The sequence below is a fragment of the Cricetulus griseus genome, chromosome 7 (genome assembly GCF_003668045.3).
Source record: "Cricetulus griseus strain 17A/GY chromosome 7, alternate assembly CriGri-PICRH-1.0, whole genome shotgun sequence".
Classification (NCBI taxonomy): domain Eukaryota; kingdom Metazoa; phylum Chordata; class Mammalia; order Rodentia; family Cricetidae; genus Cricetulus; species Cricetulus griseus.
This window is the reverse complement of record NC_048600.1, coordinates 39,335,211-39,360,487: the sequence shown is the minus strand read 5'-3', so window position 1 is coordinate 39,360,487 and position 25,277 is coordinate 39,335,211. Positions and strand designations below refer to the sequence as shown.

Below are 25,277 nucleotides of genomic sequence, written 5' to 3'. Positions count from 1 at the left end.
AAATCAACGAAAGAGGAAACAAAGTGAAAAATGTTTTGGCTAGCACCCTCTCTTGAGAAGAAGCCACTGTTAGAGACTATTGTCTACAGTTCATTTTGCAGTATGGTATTTACAGTATGATCTACATATTCCTGACATAAATAGCATTATGACATGCACAGCTTTTAATCACCCTTATGAACTAATTTGGATATCTTTAGATGCTGATTCATAGAGATGGAACTAATTCTCTCTCATGGCTATATAGCATCCCGCAGGTTGGGTCAGGTCTTCAGTGTTCACTGACATTTCATTATTTTTGTTTCTATTTTTGTACTTTTGCAAACACATTAGCATTTTGTAGCTTTTATACTATTTTTTTCTGCTGGTGGCAACCAATTTGACTATGTCAGTGTATTCTTACCTTGAAACATAATGCTATTAAACAAGTATATACCCTCAATGTAACATGAAAAGGACAGAAGAATAATTTATTTTGATGTCCAGTTTTCCCAGCCTCAGCAAACAGGGACATGCCCTTGAACTGGTAAGCAGTTTTTCTGAGTGCCCAACATCTCTGAATTATATGTTTATGAGGATTTTCTATTTGGATAAAATTCATAGCTCTGCAACTGGCAAGTGTTCACACAGACATCCACTCAAATGCTGTACATTTGGGAATTCATGGCATAGCTATTGTATGCTTTGGTGTGTACACTGCACAGTTGTAGGTGTGCTCAAATGCCCCATGAAAGTATGGATGTGCCAAGTGAAAGAAAAACAAATGAACAAAACAGGAGACTTGGATGAGGACTGGGTGGTAAAGTGCTTATGAATGAGGACTGGGAACCAGACTTCCAGCACTCACAGAAATGTCAGGTAGACATGGCTGTTTAACTGCAGAGTCCACATTTGAGAGATGGGGAGATGAGGGATTCTTGGAGCAAGCCACAGCACTATTTAGACTAGGTGAATGAAACATCGAGCTGTGGTGAGAGACCTTCCTTATTAAAGAAAGTGGAGAGGGGTGGAGGAAATCACAAACACAGTGACATCACACTCTGTCCTCCATATGACCCAGTCCACACACGTGTCCACATACATGCAAACATACATGCCTATTCACATGTATAATATATATATATATACATATATATATATATGAATGCAAAGCAAAAACCTCAAATGTAATTCCATAAGCCATGTAATGTATATATATATATTTATCTTGAAGGAAGAATTATTGATCAATTCCATATCTAAGGACTAAAAATCATCTCCTATAGGAATTTGAAGTGTAATTCAAAGCCCATTCAAAATACTTGTATTTCTGTAACACTGTGTGTTATATATTATATGAGACATTCCAATGGCAGTGCACCAAGATGGAGGCCTGGAGAGACAACATCATCATCCTATTTTGAAGAGGCAGAAACAGAGAGCATAGAAGTAGTGACTTTTCGCTTCTTTGTGAAGTGTCACTGCTGTAACTAGAATTTTCTACAAATTATAGTGTACTCAATTGGGAAAATAAAGGCCCTTAAAATCTTAAGGAGGGTGTGGTTTTGTAAGAGACTGGGTTAGGGAAATTCTGCATCACTGGGGCAAATTACCTGGCATAGAGGAGGAAGGTCCACTTTAGCCCATAATTTCAAAGGATCCCTGCCATAGCCCATGGCCATGTGACCTGTGAGATAGAGCATCACAAGTATCAGAAATGGGGCAAATGGGAAGCTGAAAGGTGGACTTGACCCAAGGACTGTGAATAACCTTCACAGCCATGCTCCCTGAGGCCAACTTCTAAGAGAGCCTGCATCTCCCACCTTTTGCCTTCTCCATCAAATGCCATCATGTATTGATGAAGTTTAACATGGTATGTCTCATCCAATCACTTCCCAAGCAATATGGAGTGCCTGATAACCAGGTCCTTGATACATAAGCCTCTGAGGAGTATTTCTTTTCAAACCATCACAGATAATTTGTCAATACCCATGAAGCCATGCTAGAATAAGAAAGTAATCAACTTGAGGTTTACATCTTAGCTGCATGGCTTATAAACCATAGAAATAAAACTTTTTTCCAAAGTTATAAGCTATCCAACTTTGAAGCCCAAGTATTGTAATAAAACTTTAGTTGCCAATGTCATGTTCTTGAGTTCCTTTGGCCATACATCCAGCTGCAATTACAACAGCTTCAGGGTTGCCAGTGATGCCTAAGATGGGCCGTAATGCAATGAGAAATGTGTGGGAGGGTGTGAAGGAGGATCTACTGTAGAAGATTGTGGTTAATATCAGTGTGGAGGATATAGGAGTCGTGCCTATAGTTTTCTAATATAGATATGATTAAAGACAGTAGAAGGAGATATGGAAGTTTTGTGAAGCCCACCAGTCAGGAAGGTTTGTAAAGGCATAATTAGACTTTCTCTGTTTCTCCCAAAAGCATGCCTGTGGATAGAGGGGGAGAAGAGATGCTATATGCATTAGGTAGCAAAGATTGGATCCACTTTACAAATTGAGAACTGGATTTAGAGGGATTTCCTGAAAGTCTTCGAAGCATGGCTGTTATATAGGATTCTGTTTCTGTAGAAATTTTTACAAGGCTGGAACAGAGCAAAAATACCCAAGACCATGGCAATAGGAGGTCTTGGCTTCCAGTGTGGGCTTTTCAACATGATTCTATACAGTAGGAGCTGGACATACATAGGAACCAACATCCCAGTATCTGGGATCTTCAGGGGGAAGTAAGAACCACCAGCGTGGGAGGCAGAGATAGTGACTTGTGCTTGACTACTGCTTGTGGATCAATAGTATTTGATTACAGAGAAGCCTCAGTCTTAATTGGCCATCTCTCTCCTTGTTTCTGTGCCAAGATTGTAGGAGCCAAGATTCAGATGCTAACTGGAGTTGGGTAAGGGAAACAAGAGAAAAATCGGAATCTGAGAAACTCAGTCTTGGGTTTTCATTGTTTGGGATATTTGATTGTACTTTTTAAAAATTTGTTTAATTTATTTTAATTTGATACATTAGGGTCACAATTATCCCTAATCCCTCTCTTAGCCTTGCCCTACACCACCCTCCTACCAAATCTCCATCTTTGCCACTTCCTTGCCTCTTTGTTTTCAGTTTGGTTTTGCTTTGGGCTACACTGTGCTTTAGCAAGGCCACTTGTTTGAGTATGAGTATGGGGCTACCCACTTGAGTCAGAGTAACTCAATTATGGCTTCTTCAATGAAGACAATGATTTTGTCAGGCTGCCATAGCTCCCCTGGGTAGGTGAGCCTCATGAGTCCCTTCTCATGTGGGGTTGAATGTTTAGAGGCTTTCTTTTGTGCAAGTTCCTGAGTGCTACAGCAATGTCCTGCCCACAAAACAGCATTTCACAGCCCCTATCTTCTAGCTTGGTTTTGTTTATAATTTGTCTCTACCACTGAACTCTATCCCTGGCTAGATTACTACTTTTCATTTTGAAACATGATCTTACTAAGTTGCCCAGCCCAGCCTTGAACTCATGTTATAATCATTGTAGGTTTTGAACTTTAGATCTTCCTGCCTTGGGCTCCCAAATATCTAGGATGATGGACCTGACTGAAAGTCAGTCTGAAACATTTATCTTTTGTTTTTTTTCTGGGTAAAGCAAGAGATTTCTCTCTGAGCAGACAAAAACAGCCTGGTTTAACAACAGAAGGCCACAGCAGGGAGCTTTATTTTTTGGCTGACTGTTACTGTCTGAGCAGTCACACATCACAGCCTCTGGTCACCTCTAATAAAGCTATCTGAGGGGATTCCTAACATAAAGTTGCCGTTTCTTCCAATGGTTCAAGGGAACCAGAAATCCGACACTTTAGATAAAATCTATATGTTGGCTATGAATACTTGTTACTAACAACTAGAGAAAAACTTCCGAGTGACTCAAAATAAACGACCACACAGCAGTGTGATCAATGTATGAATAACTGTTTTGTTTGTCATTTGGATGTTGCTGCCTGCTCTATTTAATCTATGAGGTCTCTGTTTAGAATGTACACAGGTTATTTTCTAAAGTTTTATCACATTCACTCTAGCAAGGCTTGTACACCAGGGAACTTGCCTAGCATTTTTCTGAAGCAGGCTAGCACATAACCCTAGACAAGCTACATTTCAGGGAGGCAGGGAGTCTGAGTTGATGCAACTCCCTGAAGATTCATCTCGGAGAGGTGAAGCTCCACTTGCCTGCCTGGGCTTTGCTCCATTGCCTTGTTGGATGGGACCCTGGGAGGCTGGGAGTGGTAGGCTTTATCTGCTATTCTCTTTCTTTTGTAAGCCTCATTGTACGGTTTAATGTCCCTGATGAAAATCTCAGAGGTTGTGAAGCCTGGGGACATACATAAACTGTCTCAGAAATTAAAATTGGGATCATTTTGTCCATCTTCCTGACAGTGCAGGCTTGTATTTGCAGCAAGGTTATCCCAGGGGTCTCTTTCAGGTACTAGAAGGAGCCACAGAAAGGATAAGTCCATTTGCCTGTGATTTACATACATTTACATAAGTCTACTTGAGGTTTGTTAGTCTGAGCAAGTCTGTGCAGAGGTGATTTTCAAGGGCAATTCTCATTGCCTTCACTGGAAGATGGCAGTCCCTAAGAGGTCCTTTGTTGCATGTAGAACACTTAGCATCTGGATGGCAGAAGAAAACCAAATCCTAGCCAGAAGGAAATAAGACCACTCAAAAAGCTCATTGTGCCTTCTAATTCTTTACAATAATTCTAAGTCCAGGTTTATGGAATATTTAGTATTTGTCAAATGCTTTTAAGTGCCTGGGACTCATGCTTGACAATCTTTCCAGCTTTCCTCTCAAATCTAATGAAGAATGATAGAGAAAACAAACAATAATGAAAAGAGAAGAAGGAAGGGAAAGGAAAGAGAATAGATTCAAATACAGTTAGCACCCATGCAGAAAATTTAACTAGGCAATGATGAGTCAATGAGTACCCCTAAGGGAAGGCAGGACACTGACAGTGAGTATCATGTTTTGGAAAGGAATTGAAGACCCAGACAACACCTTGATACTTAGGAAAGACCTGGGAAGCATTCTCCAAGAAAGGCCAGGAAGTCTCTGGATGTTCAGTTAGTCTGTGTGGTTTTACTCAGATTAAAGAGGCTGACACCCACAACTTATCACTTAACTGAATTGGAATCCAGATGCAGAGAAGGACGAGTGAAGAGCAAACGGGTCCAGACCAAGCTGGTGAAACCCACAGAAACAACTGACCTGAACATCAGGGAACTCTTGCTCCCCAGACTGATGGCTGGGATACCAGCATGGGACTGAACCAGACCCCAGGAACATGGATTTCATTGAGGAAACCTCAGAAATCTATAGGACCTCCTGTAGTAGTTCAGTACTTATCCCTAGCATAGGTGTGGATATTTGGAGTCCATTCCACGTAGAGGAATACTCCCTGAGCCAAGACACACAGGGCGTGGGCCTAGGCTCCATCCCAAAGAATATGATAGACTCTGATGACACCCTATGGAAGGCCTCATTATCCAGGGGGAGCAGAAAGGATATGTGACAGGTAGGGTTTTAGTTGGGGAGAATGGTAGGGGAGGACAGGAGGGAGAAGGGAACTGGGATTGTCATTTAAAACAATCTTGTTTCTAATTCAAATAAAAAAATTTGAAAAAGAAAAAAAAAAAGGTTAACACTCTTATCTTAGAGAGATGGAGACAGTGGTGCAAAGTGAATGTACCTTGTTTAGATTGTGATCTCTAGTCCAGTGCAAGGAGTTTGTGCTTATCCTGAGTCAAGAAGGAAGAGAGTCCTGAGTAGAGGAGCAGAGCATGTGTTGGTTTCTTCCATAACTCTTTGGCCACTGTAAATAGAGTGGATGGGGAGAAAGGAGAATGAAAGGGTCTTTTATTTTTACTGTTCAGATACTGATTTTTAAGTGTGTGTGTGTGTGTGTGTGTGTGTGTGTACCTATGAGCATGTAGGAAATTGCATGTGAACGCAGACCCTTGCAGAGACCAGAAAAGGGTTCCAGAGCCTCCTGGAGCTAGAGTTATAGGTGGTTTTAAGCTGCCAGTCATGGGTGCTGGGACCTGAGCTTCATTTCTCTGCAAGAACAGAACACTGAGCTATCCCTCCAGCCCCAAGGGATAGTTAATTATTGCTATTGCTTTGTTTTGCTTTGGTATGACTCTTGTCTGGCAAGAAACAGATTGTAAAGAAGGAAGGCCCTGTTCCAAGTTTAATGGAATATCTTTTTTTAATGGATTGCAAATATGATATGAAGGTAAGGTATCAACTACTGAGCAGAATTTTGAGTGACCAGTTGGATGGAAGTGCCATTTGCTGGAGGGGAAGACTGGGTGATCAGGTTTCATGGGAGAATGCAGAGTTGAAGGTGGCATCCAGTGCAAGTACAAGATTCAAAAAGATATTCAAGCACCCTGTTTGGGAGTGGGAAGCCTTGTTTAGAAGAAGGGTCCAAGGTAAGAAGGGACATGGCACAGTCATTAAGGCCCAAGGTTGACTTAAAGAGGCTCACATGTTGCAGTCAGGTCCTCGTATAGCTCCTATACTCAAGGTCCAAGACCTAGCATTCCCCTGCCTCCAACTAGGCCCAGCTTACCAGAAGCTATTCAACCTCCCAAAACATCACCACCTACTAGGGACCAAGTGTTCAAACACAGGGGCCAACAAGGAACATGTCTCATCCAAACCATAACATCTTTTAAAAATAAGCCATTTCTATTCTCAGGTCTATTTACTGAAAGGTGTTTGGTATTTGGCCCTTGATCCGAGATACAGGGACACATAGGGGCACACAGTGTGGAGCTCATTTAGGAAAATGATTTCTGGGCTTACATGGAATACTGAGTTCAATACCTAGTACTTCATAAACTGGGTATGGTATTCCAAACCTATAATCCATGTATTCAAGAGAAGGAGGATGGAAGATCAGAAGTTCAAAGCCATCCTAAGTTATATAATGAGTTCAAATTCAGCCCAGGCTACATGAGATTCCTGGGCTCCATAAGACCCTGTTTGAAAAACAATTCTACCACTATAATTTCCTTAGAGATTTACTAGGAAAATCAGAACCAATCTTATGCTCTGAAGCATAAGCATTCTTTGCTGACATTACAGAAACAAACAAAAAACCAGGTCCATAATGTGCTTTCCAGTTTATAGATGTTCTTGTGTGCTGTGGTGCCAGAGTTCGCAGTTAAGATACATTTCCATCAATAACATTTAGCAAACCAGAAACTAATGTTAATGACACAGACAGGTGACTTGAAAGTTATTTAGCACTGACTAAGGTGTTTCCAGTTCCTGAATGCATTAAAATGTTTTCCACACTAGATCTCTGGGGGATAAACTACTGTTTTCTCTGTTATTCACAAGGCTCACAACACAGAATTGGAAGTCTCTACTATCTAAAGCTCATAATCAGGAAGGCTAATCGTAAGAATGAGTTCCCTCAAAGAGTTCTGTTTAAATATATGTGACTTTAAATATATGTGACTTTAATGCAAGAAAATACGTGTTGCAGTATCTAGCAATGTTACACGAAATAAAACAAACACTGAAATTATGATAGTGAACTTACTGATACCATTAAGCACAAATTCTCCTTTTCACAAGGTTCACCTGTAGCCGGTCAGTGGTTTTCATTCCATTCACCTGAGCTAGGAGAAAACCAGAAACATAGATGCCAGAGATGGAGAGCAACTTTGTGCCTGTCCAACTTACATAGCCCTGAAATTTTCCGATGCCAACAAGTGCACCACCTAGGTCTGTTTTCACTGTGGTTACCTTGAAGGGATGAAAGTTCCTGACTCAAATGTGATGTAATCCTTCTGTGCTTATTTTAAGGCTGGAAATTAAATCCAGTTGTGGGCGCCGTCTACAGCCCCGACTTCTATGCAGGTAAGGAACTTTGCTTTGCACGCCAAAGTCTTGCTTGGTCATTTCTAAATGTGCTTTGCCTGCCCTTAAATCTTGGGTTTTGTACCTCAATCCAAATGAGGAATCCTGCCCTAATAAATTCTCAATGATTTCTTCGGGTAAAAGCAAGAGTGTTTACAACTCTCTTGTGATTTAGGGAGGTTTCCACCTGTTAGGTAAGCAGGCAGCTCTGCCACTCATGGCATTTCACATGGATTTGCCTTAGGAAAGTATGGAGGCCTTGCTCGGTAGTACCCTGGGCAGATGAGTGGTGGATCATTCCCATTTTAATGTATCACCCCTGCCATGCACCTGTTAGCTGTACATTTCCACTGGAGATGTCTTCCCTTCCTAATAAAGCAGAGGGCTGAGTCAATCATTTCAGCAAAGTGCAGACTGGGAGTTTCTAAGATAGAGTTTATGTGAAAGTTATGAGGAAAAAATGACTTATGTCTATCTTCCTCCATGGATCAATTTGACTTAGCAAGTTCACTTCTCTCTCCTTTTCTCCATGCATTTGTCTCTCCCCTCCCCTCTTCCCTGCCTGAGTACCAAACTTAGTAGGGAAATCTACCTTCTCAGAAAACTCAGTGAACAAATCAGAGTGGGAGCCAGAAGCCTCCACAGCTAAGATTCCGTACTTTGATATGGCAGATTAGCCTGTCACTGCTCCTCAGGTCTTGTCACCAAGGATGACTTGAAAACCTGGTACCCTAGTAGCAGACTTTCATTAAGGGTATGGGGAAGGAGCCTTCCTATGTCATGCCTCTTAAACAAGGTACAATTGGTAAGTAATTGATCTGAGCCACTCAGTGGTGGAGGTAAATCTTGGCTCATTTCTTCCTGTTGCCCAACTCCTTTCATTTTTCTGAGACTAAACATCACTTATGGAGGATGTGAAAGTAACAGAACTTAGCTACTCTTATGCACAAACCAAACTATGAAACCTTGGATAAACCTGGTGAAGGGACATAAAGAGCTGAGATTTGTATTTCAGCTATACAGTGTTTGTGATTCTCTTCTTGTGTGAGTTTAGATTAAGATTGCTCCACTCTGCTGCAGCTATGTTCACTCTTCTAAGGGAAGGTACACTTGGTGATAAGGATTCTCAACAATTCTACTGTGTACCCTACCTCCTGAAATGAAACACAGGAATGTAAGGAACATGAAAAGTGAACCAGACAGCCCAAACTCTAATGTTTCGTCCCTATTTGCCAGATGTGTAACTCTGCACAAGTTATTAAGCCTTTCTGTGCCTGAGTTTCTCCATCTCTCAAATGGGGATTATGGTAGCAGAGTGCACAGGTGTTTATAATATAAAGAAGGGCTATATGAAACCCTGGCTACATACTCAGCATCATATAAATATTTGTTGAATAAAAATGAGCAAGTTAATACTCAGCCTTTGTATCATGGTGGGAGAGGGCATGTCAACAGCTGATACTGATGAACCCTGAACACACTGCAGGACTCAGGTTGTTTCATTACTTGTAAGAGGACTTGCCTGTGACTTCTCAGCACACCTATTGGGTCATTAACTACTGGGCTTAGGGACATGGCTATCTGTTCAGGAGCAAGATGAACCCTGGACGATATTGGAATTCTGAGGTCCATCTTTTCCAAAACAGAAAATGTACAAAATCTCCCTAAAGATCAAAGATCTGGCTTCCACATACCTGTAGAGACAGCAAGGAATCCACAGCAGCTGACCCAAGGCAGGTTCTCTGGATCTCTGAATGTTCATAATTTGTGCCTGTGTTCAGGTTTTCTCTCTGGAGAACTGAGGTCAAGAGCAACAAGCAGAAAGTATTCCCTTGGGGAGTTTGGCACAGATGTGGGCATGATCTGATAGCACTGTATAGTTTTCATCCTTGACTCTACTGACAAGAATAATGTCAACTCTCTCCTTTATTTGGGATTCCACCCCACAGTCAATGCCTGTTGGTATTGAAGAGCACAAGGAAGATGGTTAGACTGACTTACATGTGCTAGCATAAAGGAATCTGTATTCCTTCAGTAGCATCAGAATATTAGTTGAAACTAGATCAAAGCTCAGCCTTGAAAGAGAGGTCTCTGGTTTTCTGTGGACTAGCACTATTCTAAGCACATTCCATACATGATTGTATTAAATCTTTGTGGCAGTTTTGCAAATTAAAACACAAAAGTATACAAAGGTTGTATATCTCCTTTAGGATTTCACAATAAAAGTGGAGTTTTGATCAATCTCAGGTGCTGAGTCCTTTGTAAGTAGATACCATGACTCCTTGTATTTTATAAATAGTAAGTCTACATTTCTGTGGCTGTGCCCTGTGGTCAGCCCACTGTCTAAGTCCAAACAAGAAAAGTGAAACAAGCCACACCTGGTCATTGCACTAGCACCACCACCACTGTTAGGTATCTGAAATGGTTGTGTGAGGACAGCCTTGAAGAAACCTGAACAAACAATGATGTATTATGAGGTTTCCCCAGTGAATTAAAGTTTTGGTTTTTGCTGTTGTTGGGTTTTTGTGTTTTAAGTTTTGGGTTTAAGTTAGTTTGTTTGTTTTATTTTTAACAAGGAACCTGGCATAGAAGTGTGTGTATACATGTCAGCACTTGGGAGGCTGAGGCCAAAGAATTGCCTTGAGTCTAAGGCCAGAATGGGTTACAAATTGAAACACTGTTGTAAAAAACAAACAAACAAAACATACATACACATAACAACAACAAAAAGAGAGAGAGAAAGGAGGCTGAGTCATTAGCTCAGTTGGCAAAACACTAGCCATGTAAGTGTGGAGTCTGGGTATGATGACCCATGCCTTCCAGGTGCACACTATGACTAGGAATTTACAAAGCATCTGAACTTAGCTATAAAACTAGTCTGGAGTTTTCTTGCAATTTGGAGGTTTCCTCCTACCGGAGATAAAGACCTTCCCATTGGCTTGTTTGGATATTTCATAGGTCATCTCTATGTATGTCCAAGATGGAAAGCCAGACTCATTAGTCATTTCTCAGTCTAAGATGTGTTCATGACAGACTTCATGATATTCCCATAGCATAATTATTGATTTTCCTCAAGCTTATACAGAAAGAACCATCCAGCCTCCAATTGTCTCTCAAAATGGGGCATGGAAAGTTCACAGATTTTGTAAATTAAAATCAATATTTTCAATCTCTCCTAAAGGTAATTTTCCTAATTTAGTGGACTTTCCCCTAACATTTATTTTCTCTTTTAATTATAAAATGGCAAGTTATTGATTTTCCTATAGAACCTTCTGGTGCCCCCCGTGCATTTTTATTGCTGATGTTGGATGGGGGTGGGGAGGGAGGGCACACTTCTTAATGAAGACCTTTAATTACTAGCTGAACAGTATTAATTTGCTTTGATAGATTATGACTTTTGCACGTACACACACACACACACACACACACACACACACACACACACACACAGTCCTGGGAAGCATTTAGAAAGCCAAAGCCATTTTAAATGGTTTTTCATTTTGGAGGTTGTATTTCTTTTCTTTCTTTTTTATTTTCTGGTTTCACCCCCAGGCATACTTACTATAAACTCTTTTAAGTTCTTATTGAATACAAGTGTGATGAAACAAATATACATAAATCTGCATATTCTAGGAACACATATAAATCTTTTCCAAAGACAGGTGAGTGTTTTCATATAAGCAGCATTGATTATTTCCCTAAGTCTAATCATCTGCAGACCCTGTGAGGTTTATTCTCAAGACAAATGATTGATAAGTCAATTAAGGCACAGATGGGTATTAAAGATTTTGACCAATATGTATGGATACACCATCTTAGGGTTTAAATAAAATTTGGGGTGCTAATAGAAATGGAATATCTGTGGATATCTGCTCACATCACTATGCCTCAAGTTACTGGGTGTAATTAGAATGAGCATGTCTAAGAATCAAAAGAAAGAAAGCTCATAAGGGATTCTTATCATCCCCCTGTCCATAGAGAAACCTATTTGCCTATTCTAATAAAACATTTTGAGATCTGGGGAGATAGCTCAGCTGGTAAAGCTCTTGTCTTGCATTTATAAGGGCCTGAGTTCAATCCCCAGAACTCAAGTTAAAAAGGGAGGCAGTTCAGCACATGACTGTCACCTCAGCCTGGGGAGGGAGGGAAAGCTAGGTTCCTGGAAGCATACAGCCAGTCAGTCTAGCCTACATCTCAAGCCCCATGCTCTAGTCTCAAAAAGGTAGATAATTCCCTCCAAACACCTATCCTATTACCTTTACATGTCCACACAAAACACACATTCATGTATACACGCATGCACACACATGCACACATGCATACAAATGTCCTCACCACTTGAAAATGTAGTGTTTTCTTTTTTTTAGAGATGATACGTATCCAGTAAAATGGTTGATTCAATATACCTTTAATGTTCATAATAAGTGAAGCAAAATAAATAAGAAACAGAAGGTGATTCAAAGTTGTCATAGTAGTACTGACAAATGGCAACGTTCTGATCCTCGATTGCCAGTAAGATCCACAGGGCAGAGCTTCCTCACACTGTACATCATATCAGCCAGCTCATTTCTGTGATTAAATATTCCATCAGTGGGGCTAGAAGGTGGCAAAGCTTAACAAGATTCGGAAGATGTAGCACTTGAACACACATAACTCACTCCCATGGTTCAGGAACACCCAGCCTGCAAAGGAAAATTGCAATTTAGTTACATTACTCCAGGAGACACAATCGATAGAGAAAGGAAAGGAACTGCTAGTGAATTGCAGATCAAAGATGGGGTTGTGTCTCAAAGATGAGAAAGGTTACCGTTAGAAAGAAAGGGAAAAATAAGGAGAGGTGGAGTATGGCAAGTGGAAAACTAAGATAATGGAGGAGGGGATGTGGCCCTATTGCCAATTACTCTCATTAGCAATATTTGAGAAAGGAAGAAGGAGCCTTGTGATACAGCTAAATTTTTATTCTTGTTTGATGTGAGAGGGGGTAACAAAAAGGTACTAAAATAAAGGGCAGGCTGGACCTCAAAGTCCCATTTGAAAGGTGATCAGGTCTTAAAGTAAGTCAATGCCAAGGGCACGGATGGGATCAGGTACAATAATGAGGGCAGGAGAACCTCACCCGCTCTAAAGTAAGATATAAATTTAAGGGATTAGTGTGATCACTGAAGTCATCTCCACCGGCTATATCCATATCAGGGAGCCTAGTCCTAGACCACATCACATGAGAAGAAGTGATGGGATAGTGGATTGAGATCTCAATGTGAAGTTTAAAAACAAAGAGTTGGGATATAGCACTCTGTGATTGCTTATCTCAAAAGGGCAGGTGTATTTGACCTTGGATTAGCTGTACAAATGTGTGGGTTTTCTATGAGTGTTTGGCCACTGTGAACTATGATTCATCTCAGAACTGGGTTAGAGGAAGGTGGTGTGGAACCCATTCCCCATTTGCCCTTCATTGTGTCCAGTACATTTAATAGGATGACTTTTTGCACACTTTCTCATGAATCTCTTTCTAGCTCCTTTCTTGCATTTTGAACATGTTAGCACCTGCAAAACATAAAATTGTTCAAAAGTCATAGTGTGATGGTTAATTATTGATTGTCTACCTGGCAAGAGAATCACCTAGAAGACAAGCATCGGTACATGCCTATGAGGGTGTCTACACTAGGGTGATTGGAGTGAACAGAATAGGTGATTGAATTCCCGGACTGTCTAAAAGGGAGAGCACAAACTTAGCATGAGTATTCATTGCTTTTTGCTTGCTGACTGTGGACACATGTGACCTGCTCCTGTCATCATGCCTTCCCCACTTTGATAAACTCTGCCCTTGAACTGTGACCCAAATAAACCTTTTTCCCTACATTGCTTTTCCTGGTGCTTTTATCACAGCACCAAGGAAGGACTGGCACAGAGTAGCTATGATCCCAGGCACATTGTATAGTATTTGAAGATTGAGCTCAGGGTTCATGTGTGACATAAACCATGCAATTTAGTGTACAACCTTAGCGCTTTGGAATATGGTGGTGTATGTTTGCAGGTCCCCACTGCCACTCAAAGGCCTCCAAGCAATAAATATTCCATCATCCTTTGTGGCATGAATGTCTTGACATCCCCACCTAGAAGAACAGGCTGGACTTGGATGCTGAGTTTTGTCCTTAAAGAGAATGTGCTCACCAACAGTGACCTTTGGCTCTGGGATGCTGTGTATAATTTACACATCTGCTAAATTCAAATGCAGTGCACTTCAGTGAGCTGGAACAGGGGCATCCAGATTTCGGTCCCCAAGCAGCAGATTTGCAGCCTGAAAATGTTCCACTTCAGAGACCTTATCTTGTACATCTGTTTACCTTTGCCTCCTCATTGGGATGAGACTCGCTTTGCTTCGTGCCCTCTTCTCCCCCCATCTGTCTTATCAGATTTCACTCCATCCCTGCCCACATTTGGCCTTAGTTTTTATCTGTATCCTTCCCTGGCCCACAGAGGGAACACAGCTCATCTTTGATGGAGCCTGTGGGGGGTTTTGATCTTCAGATAGGATCAGGACTTGCTGAGATGGTTAAAATAAATGCATTTCTTAAATAAATTTGCCCTCTCTTTTCATGTTGCATGGGAAGTCTGTCAAGGCTTGTTCCTCTGACAGCAAAGGGAGGCAGGGCCTTTCTGGTATAAGAAGAGCTGCCTGTAGGCAGAGAGGGTGCCTTTCAAGTGTTTTGTTAGGGTTAGGGTTGCACTTGGCATGAACACACAAAACTCCTTAGCTGTGCTAGACTCATCATGGAATGACCAAAGAATGAGATCACTGCAAATTTTTAAATTGCCACTCATTTGCTTCCATTTACTCACTCATCCTGCTCACACATCTGTAGCATGTGTACAATATGATTTGTATGTGTGCTCAGTGTGTGAGTGTGTAATTGCCACTTCTAACTTATCTGAAATCAAGGTCACTCTTTGGTTGTTGGTGGCTGTCTGTTTGAGGCTAACTGGTCTGTGGGATTACAGGGATTCTGTCTCCACCACTCATCTCTCAGTTGAAGCACTGGTCTTACATACATAAGATACCATGTCCAGGTTTTATGTGGGCTCTGGGGATTCAGATTCAAGGTTCCCATGTTTATGCCTTGTCCTTTGGGCCGTCTCCCCATTCTAACTCATTCCTTAGTACAAAGTTATAGAACAAAGGCCAGACATTTAGCCAAGGTAACAGAGCTGAACTATGCCTTCCTTTAAATATATAAGGCTTTTGAAGGATGCCAAGCTATACACACAGTATACAAAAAGATACTGCAGGACCTTACACCCATGTACATATGCACACACACAGACACACACACACACACACACACACACACACACACACACACACCAACAAGACCATGGAGCTTGCACACATACATATATGCATATGTACATAGACACCAACAACAACACAGAGCATGCACACATGCACACTACTGCTAACATCAGTCATTATACCTGCATTAGAAATCAAAAGGGTGATGTAAATTGGGTCTTTAAGGATAAATAGGAGTTCATCTGACAAAAACAGTAGAAAAAGTTCATTGCAGAGGTAGGAAGGTTGGTAGAGTCCCAGGGCATCCCTCAACCTTTAACTTTAGACTCCATTAAGAAATTCTAAAGGAATAAAGAAGATGTAGGGAGTCGATCTTTATCTGTTACCACAGGTGGGAATTTCTGGGCAAAGTTAAGCTCTTTCCAAAGGCTGAGGAGTATTGATCTACTGAGATCAGAGGATACCTTCAACAGAAATGGTGCTGAAAATACCACAGGAAGGAATATGAATTCTGGAGGATGTACTCTGAGGGGTAGGCTGTCATTGAAAGCACAGCTGAAAAACAAACACATGAAAATGTCTGCTGGTCCATTACACCTACACCTATACTCAGAGCTATGTGATGAGGAAGGATGGGGTAAGCGAAGAACACAGAGAATATGAAAGGAGGAACTTGGGGAGAGGTCATCAAGAGGGACTATAAATAGCAGAGGTGGAAGAGATGAAGGGGAATGAGAGTCTACTAATGCACACTTCATTGGGAAATTATATAATGGCATAAGAATTCATTGTACACCAATTTTAAACATTCAAAAATCTAAAAGAACAAAATCATTTAAAATGTATTATATATATATATATATGAAATTATACGATAATATATTAAAAGTCTACTTTTTAAAAAACTTAAGTATCCAGATATCATTATTCATAAAGGCAGTTACTGCACTAGGGAAATAATTTAGAGGTTTGCAAGTACAAAGGACCCAAGTTTAATCCCCCAAACCCATGCTTAAAAAGACCTGAGTTCTATCCACAGAACCCACTTTTATAAAAATGGCAGTATCAGTGTGCAATTATAATCCCAGTACTGAGGAGGCCAAAATCAATACCTGTGCTCACTTGCTAGCCAGTTAACATGCAGGTGAAGTTCAGGGCCAGGGAGAGGCCCTGCCTTCAAAAGGAAATTCAGAATGACACTCAAGCCTCTTTCCTGTCCTCTGCACAGACACACACATGCACATACATGTGTTCTCTCACACACAGACATACATGCACATGCATACTCTCTCTCACACACACATGGGCATGCATACTCTCTCACACATGCACACACTCACATGTGCACACATACTCTCACATGCATGAGCACACTCAACCACACATGCACATACATACTCTCTCACACACAAATATGCACATGCATACGCTCTTACACATACATGCACACACTTAAACACACACACACACACAAACACACACACACACACACACACACACACACACACACACACACAAGAAAAGCTCATCCCACCAACCTCTACTCATCAGTCCTCTGATCTGAACACTCAGTTTAAGCAAGGACCAGCAAGAATGTGACCACAGAACCAATTTCCTTCACTCTAAATCACTTTCTAGGCAAGAGACTTACCAGATGCCTCAAACAGGAAGCAATGAATGCCTTTAGAGCTATTTATGCTACATTGTCCTTTGATTATAAATTATTCAATGCTGTAGATTCATATTTTAGCTTCCCACATTGAGTATTCTTTCCAAAAAATATATAGCTACTCCTATTTGTCTAACTAATTAAGTTGTGGGATAAGTAGATTCAAGTTGGCTAAATATTTTTATCATATCCTTTATGTTAATTATGTATTCTGCAAATTTAAAACAAAACTGTTTCATTGCCTTTTAATCTTAAAAAATATTTTTTAAATTATGTGTATGTGAGGAAGGTATATGCAACTGACTGCAATGGTAATCAGAGAAAAAGGGGCATCAGATCCTCTAGAGCTGAAGTTCCAGTTGGTTGTGAGCTTCCCAGCAGTAGCTGGGTGCTGGGAACCAGGCTCGGGCTCTCTGTAACAGCAGATGAGCTCTTTTTTATTATTATTATTATTAGTTCTAGTTAGGGAACAAGCTTATTTCAAGTCCCTTCTCCCTCTCCCTCCCCTCACCCCCACCCCATCCACCCACCACTCCCCAGGCAGGGTAGGGCCCTCAACTGGGGCTCTGCAAAGTCCACCAAGTTTTCCTATGCTGGTCCTGAGCTCTTAAGTAGTCAGCCATATCTCCAACTCTCCACCCTTCACTGTCTTTTGAAAATCATGGTGTTGATGAACCAGCTCACACATGGCACTCTCCTACTTGGGTGTACCACATCACTAGGAGTTAATGTGTTTCTGGGACTTCCTTAGAACTATTACAACTCATTACAGGCAAAATATTGGTTTATGAAATATTAATAAGGCCAGAGGAAAACAGAATTCAGTATCTACATTAGCTATTTACACCAAAAGAAAACAGCCAGAATTAATTATGCCACATGCAACATTCTAATGGGGTTTTCATTAACTGTATACCATTATGGTAACTAAGCAAGGATTATTCAGAGAATAATGCCAGTGGCTGTTATTGTTTCAGAGATTAAGTTAGTTAATGGGTTACATATTCAAATCTGATGCAAAGGTTAATCGATGTACAGTAATCATTATACTAAGCCCTTTATCATTCTAAGACATAAACACCCCAATATTACTGATGCTTTCCCTGGGAAAAAAACATCTATTTGGACCTTTCTGATGTTTCTTTGATGTGCATGTGATATGAAGACTATTGGAACCCTAAATGTTATTAATAGTTCTCTGTCATTTTGAGAGAATAAATCTCTCTCTCTCTCTCTCTCTCTCTCTCTCTCTCTCTCTCTCGTGTGTGTGTGTGTGTGTGTGTGTGTGTGTATTTCTGGGAAGCATATTTAAGTAACTACATCCAGTTATTTTCTGAGAGATTCAGAGGTGAAATTTATTCTCTCTTGAGAAGGCAATTCAAGATGTTAGGCTCCTCCAGTTCAGAAAAATAGGCAGAGAATCCTAAAATAGAGTTATGTGATAGCATGGAGAATTTAAAGAGGGGACATGGGCAGCCTCTCCAGGAAGCTTTTGAGACTCTTCACTGTTTTAGGGGCCATCCATATTCCTAAGGTTATTACGGGGGAGGGAAAGTGGGCAAGAAAGAGTGCAGAACTTCAGATCATAGCCAAGACCTTCTGGACAGCAGCCTTCATGGAAAATCCCAGACAACAAATAGCATAGTGGGGTGTAAAATGAATGTCTCTGGATCCCCCTTTCTGTTTCTGGGGCCTTGTATACCTAAAGTCTAGATATTAGGAAATAAAAGTGATTTCCATTGCTTCTGCAGGAGCTCAGTTGCTAGACTTCCATTTGGACTCTGTAGAATCATTTCTACTCCACCACCACACCCATTGACTCTGAACACTGAGATTTGAACACAGTCAAAAAATCTGAGGCATGTTTTAAAAAGTCATGTCATCCAGGATGGAGAGATAGCTCAGTCAATATAGTCTTGCCATGTAAGCATGAGGACCTGAGTTCAATCCCCAGAAGCCACATTAAAAAGTAAGTCCAAGCATGGTAGCACTAGCTTGTATTAAGATGCTGGAGAAGTAGAGACAGGCAGATCACTGTCTCCCAGTCAACCAAGCCTGATTAGTATCCCCAAGCCAGTGAGAGACTATCTCAAAAACAACACCTGAGATTGTCCTCTGATCTTCACATACATCTCCCTCCCTCCCTCCCTCCCTCCCTCCCTCCCTCCCTCCTCCCTCCCTCCCTCCCTCCCTCCCTCCCTCTCCCTCCCTCTCTCTCTCTCTGTCTCTCTCTCTCTCTCTCTCTCTCTCTCTCTCTCTCTCTCTCTCTCACACACACACACACACAGGTTTTTACAGGTTTTTAAGGGTAGACGGTAGTTCACAGTGTAACTGGAGTTTCTTGGGTGTTCACTGAAAAATTGTTGGGTGCTAGGGAAATAGTTCAGGTGGTAATGTGCTCTTCAGGCAAAAACTAGTTCTATAATACCAGTACGGGGAAGGTGGAGACACGGAAATTCTTGGATGGTCCAGGATTCGAGCCCAGCCTTCTTGTTGACCTCTGACCTACACACACTTGTGCACACAGGTACAGCATGCATGTACACACATACACATACACAAAAAATTTCTGGAATTATTGTTGCTAATCTTAATCACATAGGGAGTTAAATCTTTTCTCTTAAAGCCACAAGTAACCTAAAATTGGTAAGAGAGTGAGCCTCCCAAAATTGTATACAAATGATCGAGGAGGACATTGTAAACAGGTTTTTGGAACTTTCATGCAAAACCTAAAATTGTGCAAATTAAGAAGTGAAAAGAAAGATAAGAAATGATGCATTTCTTTATGAATATTATGAAAATCAAAACTTAGAAAAATAAATTAGGTTGAAGGATTATTTACAGAATAGATTTGCTTCAGGGCCCCTTTAAATATGGAAATCTCCCAGTATAATTAAAACACATTTCGATTTATAAGCATTATATATACATGCAACATTTCCAGTGACATCTGTGCCCAGATAAATGGAAATATCCCTGTGCTGGGAGCTCTATTGTAGCCCTTCAGAGAAGTGCATCTTACAGGCTGGTATAACAACATTATGCTTCTGGAAGACCAGCATATTTGCTATGGTGGTGTTAGCTTAATACTAGTTGGATGTTCAAAAATGTATGACTTTAGAAGTATCCACTGCTCTTGTGTGGTTTTGGATTCATTTGTCAATTAGAAACAGTGTGTTCTCTAAGAGACTTAATGGAAACAGCTCAAACCTTTGAGTCTAGCAGAAGTTTGAAGCTGGGAGGACAAGCTGATATGGTATCTCATTGAGCCTCAAGGCAGGATCAGTGAGGAGACTGTGTGTGCACTAACATTCTGGGACCTAACAAGGCATCACAGACAGGGCAGACAGAAATAATTATTTTCAAGATATCGAAGGCTAACAGCAAAAGAGTAGTCTTGGTTGGTTGGAGTCTTTGGAGGAGAACCCATATCTTAGCTTGTGACAATGGCTGACATCTGTACTTTTATCTGGTACCTCTGTGCAAGACTGTACCCAAATTGCCTCTTAAGAGAACAGCATGTTGTTCCATGAGGGTCTGTCTCATTTTAACTCAGCTGTAACATTTGAATCATTCCTGAGATGATTCAGACTCGGAACTCCTGAGGCTTAGGAATGGACCACATGGGTTCTTGTGATATGTGAGCTCTTCTATAACAGAAAGTAAGGTTACACACCTCTCCCTTGGGTAGGAAAACATACAGGGCCCTCTCAAGAATCATGTAGTCAGCAACCGCTTAGCTGCCCACCTCCATAGTTTACTGAGTAAGTGACACTAGAAGGAGCTATTCTTTCCCAGGTTGCAGAGCAAAGACAACTATCTACTGTGTGATAGGTGAGAAGAACAAAAATAATATTACATTTTGTTCATTGAAGCACTTGCCTGGCACTCAGGAAGCCTAGGGGTCTATCCTTAGCACCTCAGAAACTGGGGGTGGTAGCATAAGCCTGTAATCTTTCCCAACACTTGAAAGCTAGAGGCAGGAAGATCAGGAGTTCAAAGTCATTCTTGGATACATAGTGAATTGGAGGATAGCCTAGGCTAAATGAGACTGTTTCTCACAAACAAACAAACAAAAAAAAAAAAAAACTAAACAAAAAAATGGGGAAAATATTTAGAACAGATCTATTAAGCCAAGTTGATAGTTTTATCCCTGTGTGTATTATGGTTATTGTTTGGTTGGTTATGTAAATTTCTGAACCTCTGGATTAGAGCCCCTTGGGGTGAAGTCTGAAAAGAGACCCCTTTTCCCACCCTCCCAGGTTATTTTAGAACCCCATAATGGATTAGAGTCCAGTGCTGCACAGGTGGAAGTTGTCAGGTTTCTGTTTCAGCAAGGTACCTGTTTACCAGGTATGCATAGCTGGGTTGTTCACTTAGGATCACTTTCCTACTTTTAAGTTAATTTTTAAAGCTTTTAAAAATCACTCAATAATGATTGATATTGATAAAGTGAGTAGTTGTTAAAGCCCAAATAACCTGCTTTTCCTTCAGAATTTGCCTTTCTGACTATTAGGCTTCTGGGGGAAAAAAATGTATGGTTGATTTTTACCTTTAAAAAAAACCTAAAAGAAGAAGAGCTGTTCTAGATAAGGTTTTAGTGGGGGTGGGGGGGGGTAGGGGAGGACGGGTGGGAGAAGGCAAATGGGATTGTCATGTAAAACAATCCTGTTCCTAATTCAAATAAAAAAAAGTTGGGAGAAAAAAACAAACCTAAAGGACCAACACTACTTTACCTTCTTAACTGGGAATGAGCAAATGCATGTAAATATTCCGTGAAAGTGTGGAATATAACAGTTTTTTTTTGTTTTTTTGTTTTTTTTTTTTTCTGTGACTGGGGTGATGGCTCAGTGGGAAAACTACTTACCATGGAAGACCTCAGTTCAGCACTCAGACTCCATGGGTTTTTGTTTTTGACAAAGCCAGGCATAGGGTGTGTGCTTATAATCTCAGTAATGTCTTAGTGGAGACTGGGAGACTTCTGTGACTCTCTGGCCAGCTAACCTAGGCTACATGCTCCAGGCCAGTGACAGAACTTGTCTCATGTTTTTTCTTTCTTTTTTTAAACAAACAAACAAACAACATAGTGGATAATGCCTGAGAAACAACTCCCAGTATTTTATGTCTTTCCTCTGGCCTCCATACACACCTGCATAGATATGAACACATATACATTTTTATCTTTTTATTTAATTTTTTCCTACAATACATTTTTGATCATGTTTTCCTCTTTCCCAACTCTCCCCACTTCCCTAAGCAGAAAAATTCAAAGTTTTTCTGGCATTGATGACTTACTAAGCTTTCTCAGTCTTGCCTGCAGCAGACCCCGGGGGGGGGGGATTCTTTCCAGCCATAATTATCATTAATGAAAATTGTGCTGAAATAGCTTATTAATTTTATTAATCCCAGTGAATCATACACTGAATTGAATAAGCCCAGGTTAGTGCTCAAAATTCCTTTCCTTTACTTTCTTTCTTTTTTTCTTTTTTTCTTTTTTTTTTTTGTGGCTTGTTTTTTTCTTTGTCCCTGATCCAGTGAATTTCAGAAAGGATAGTGTGCTAAGTGTTTTCAAAAAAAATGCAAGGAGTTCCACAGGATAGCCTCACTCCAGAGCTAGCAAGTCACTTGGCACATTGTAGGCACTTACAAATCCCTCACACTGAACACTGATTCTTAAAGCCCTATCTTTCCCCAAAGATCCCAGGAAGAGAGTGGGCTGAGCTCAGGCAAGGAACTTCTTGCTCTCCCTCAGTCCTTGGCCTTCCTCTCACACCTTGTTACTTTACAAGGCTGAGGAACAAGAGAAAATGCATGAGGAGCCCAGCAGAGAACCTGTTCTTGACTGACTTGACTAGCATGGTGTACGTTTGTCTGTAACCCCAGAATTAGGGATGATGTTAGATGGATCCCAAGAGCTCTTCGCCAGCCACCTTGCATAGTCAAAAGGGGCAAGTTCCAGGTCAGTGAGATGCCTTGTCTCAATGCAACGTTAAGTCAAAAGGAAACAAAGACCCCTATATCCTGTCCTGGCCTAGAAATCCAAATCAAATTTACCTTTACCCATATACTCACATGCATGTACCACCACACACACACACACACACACACACACACACACACACACACACACACACACACACACACACACGCACACACACGCACACACGCATGCACGCGCACACACACACACACACACACACACACACACACACAAACCCCACAGGAAATAGAAGGCACCTCTCAGAGAGGCTAGTTGGGAAAAGTACTATTTTTAGCAAGGAAAATAAAAATAGATAATGAAAAAAAAATGTTCTAATTGAATTCCACTCATTAGTTCCTGCCCAGGGTCAGGTATCTCACTGGTGCTGGGTAAAATGATAAGCATGATTGGGCCCTGCTTGGGGGTTCTACGGGGAAAACCCATATGTAAATAAGCAAAAGGATCTGCCAGGGAATTAAAATGAATATTAGACCATAAAGAGGGAGTAATTAAGTCACTCTTGATGAGTGGGACGAGAAGACATCACTTTTAAACTATGCAGAAAGGAGAGAAGAAAAGACAACTTTTAAGAGAGCTGCACCATATGCAATTATGAACATTCAGTCCTGCCAGAGGTAGAATGGCCAATTCCATCTGATTTAACTCAGGGTTAGGGAAAAGAGGTTATAGAGAACTCCCATCCCTAACAACTCACATCAAGTGGCAGCAACTGCCAGTAGCTGGGTTCAGAGTAATTGTGGACACTCCAGGATAATACTAATGAATATTCGACATTAAAACTGATTAGTGATGTCTGCCCTGGCTACAGAGTTGTTAGGTCAGAGTGTAATTTAGACCCATTGTTATTCTTCACGTACTTAATAAGTCAAGGAAGAAATGTGTAAGAGCAGATATAACCACCCTATGAACATAGATGCTGGTTCACAGTAGTTGCATGGTCTCTGTTGGGATTGGAAGAAAACAAAAGACAGCATTCAAGGAACTCTTGAGAGGCTATGTATATGCTGGGTTGGGAAGTGCTTCCAACAATTTTGTAAACAGTCTTTATAGGGCTGGTTATACCCTATTAGCTACTTGACCTACTTTTTAAAACAAATATGCATTAGCCAGCCCTCTCCCTGAGATGCATGGAGGCTGCCCCATTCCTCTTTGTTGCTTTGTTTTTATTGAATCCAAAGCTTTCCTTTAAACAAAGGTCACAAAGTGGGAAGATAACTCACTCTAAGCACTTTGCAAATTAAATTAGAGCATGTTTTTAGGTAAAATAAAACCCAGGTCTTATGACCAAGCATAGATTTTGTTTCACAAAAGGTTAAAATCATTGTAAGAAGACTATTTCATTTTGTTCTGTCTTACTACTAAGGGAGCATTCAAAGAAGTGATTCCAGTTTGGCTTCTCAGGACCCACAGCTCAAGAAGAATGAGAGAGCTTCATTAAGCAAGCCCTTCCAGGGTTTAGCTTTCTACTCCGAATCTGTGTTGGGTCCCAGTGGAATTCTGCAGACTGCACTGAGGATATTGAAACTTGACCCAAGGGCTTTAACAGCAGATACTGAAATGGCCTTTAGCTGTGTTTTGGCTAAAATTAGATGATTTTCCTTTTTTGAAATTCTGGCACACCTTCCCCCAAGAAACTCCAGGTCCTGTTGTAAAGGTGGATTTTTAACCAAGGATACACAGGAGAGAGCAGCAAAAGCCATCCACCAAGATCTTCATGTTGGGGATTCAGAATCATAAATTTCTCTGCATCCTATAGTAACCTACATTTCTCTGTAAGATTTTTAGCGGTGAGCAAAAACAGCTGAGATACCCACCCACGGCAAGGGCTTTACAAAGGACTTGTTGCTGGGACAGCTGCCTGTCCTGGTGTGTAGTTCACCTCCCAGTGACTGATTTTAGAAGTCACCCCTCCTCACTAGTAGTTTATCTGCCCTTAATTCTCTTGCCAGTCACCTTTTGCAACCAGAAGTGTTTCTGGAAGGCTAGTTAGACCATGGCCTATCTTTTGTATGATATAAACTTATGAAGAAAGGAGAGGTTGACTTCAATTCAGCAGAAGTTTATCATGACAAGGGACTACCCAAGTTCTTAATGTACTGACTCCCAAGCTATGCCAGTTGGGTTCATTTTTATGCCATAACTATTTTGAGCACAAATGAAAAGGAGGCATGGATGGCTCTTCTCCAAGTACAAGCATAAGATGGGTGTAATGTATTCAAGCTAGTTTTTTTGTCATAGGAATAGCATTAATAGATGGTGACTGGAAGAGGAGAAGATGGTTTTGGAGTTTAAATAAAATCTTTGTTTTGTGGGGGGAGGGGGACCAGGGAAATAGTTCAGTTGATGAAATCCATGCCATAAAAGCATGAGGAGGCTTGGTTCAGATTCCTAGCACCAGCATCAAAAGCTCAATGGTCTCAGGTT

The 25,277-nt window shown here is 40.9% G+C and overlaps 1 protein-coding gene across 7 annotated transcripts in view; it reads left to right on the top strand.

The window, feature by feature from the left end:
• The window catches only part of Rbfox1 (RNA binding fox-1 homolog 1), a 356,901-nt gene that overhangs the window by 260,293 nt on the left and 71,331 nt on the right, over window positions 1-25,277 (top strand). For all 7 annotated transcript variants that reach the window (XM_035447736.1, XM_027423939.2, XM_035447738.1 and 4 more), the window contains one exon: window positions 7,839-7,892. In XM_035447736.1, the coding sequence (XP_035303627.1) occupies window positions 7,839-7,892 (54 nt within the window). The remainder of the gene's footprint in view (window positions 1-7,838; window positions 7,893-25,277) is intronic.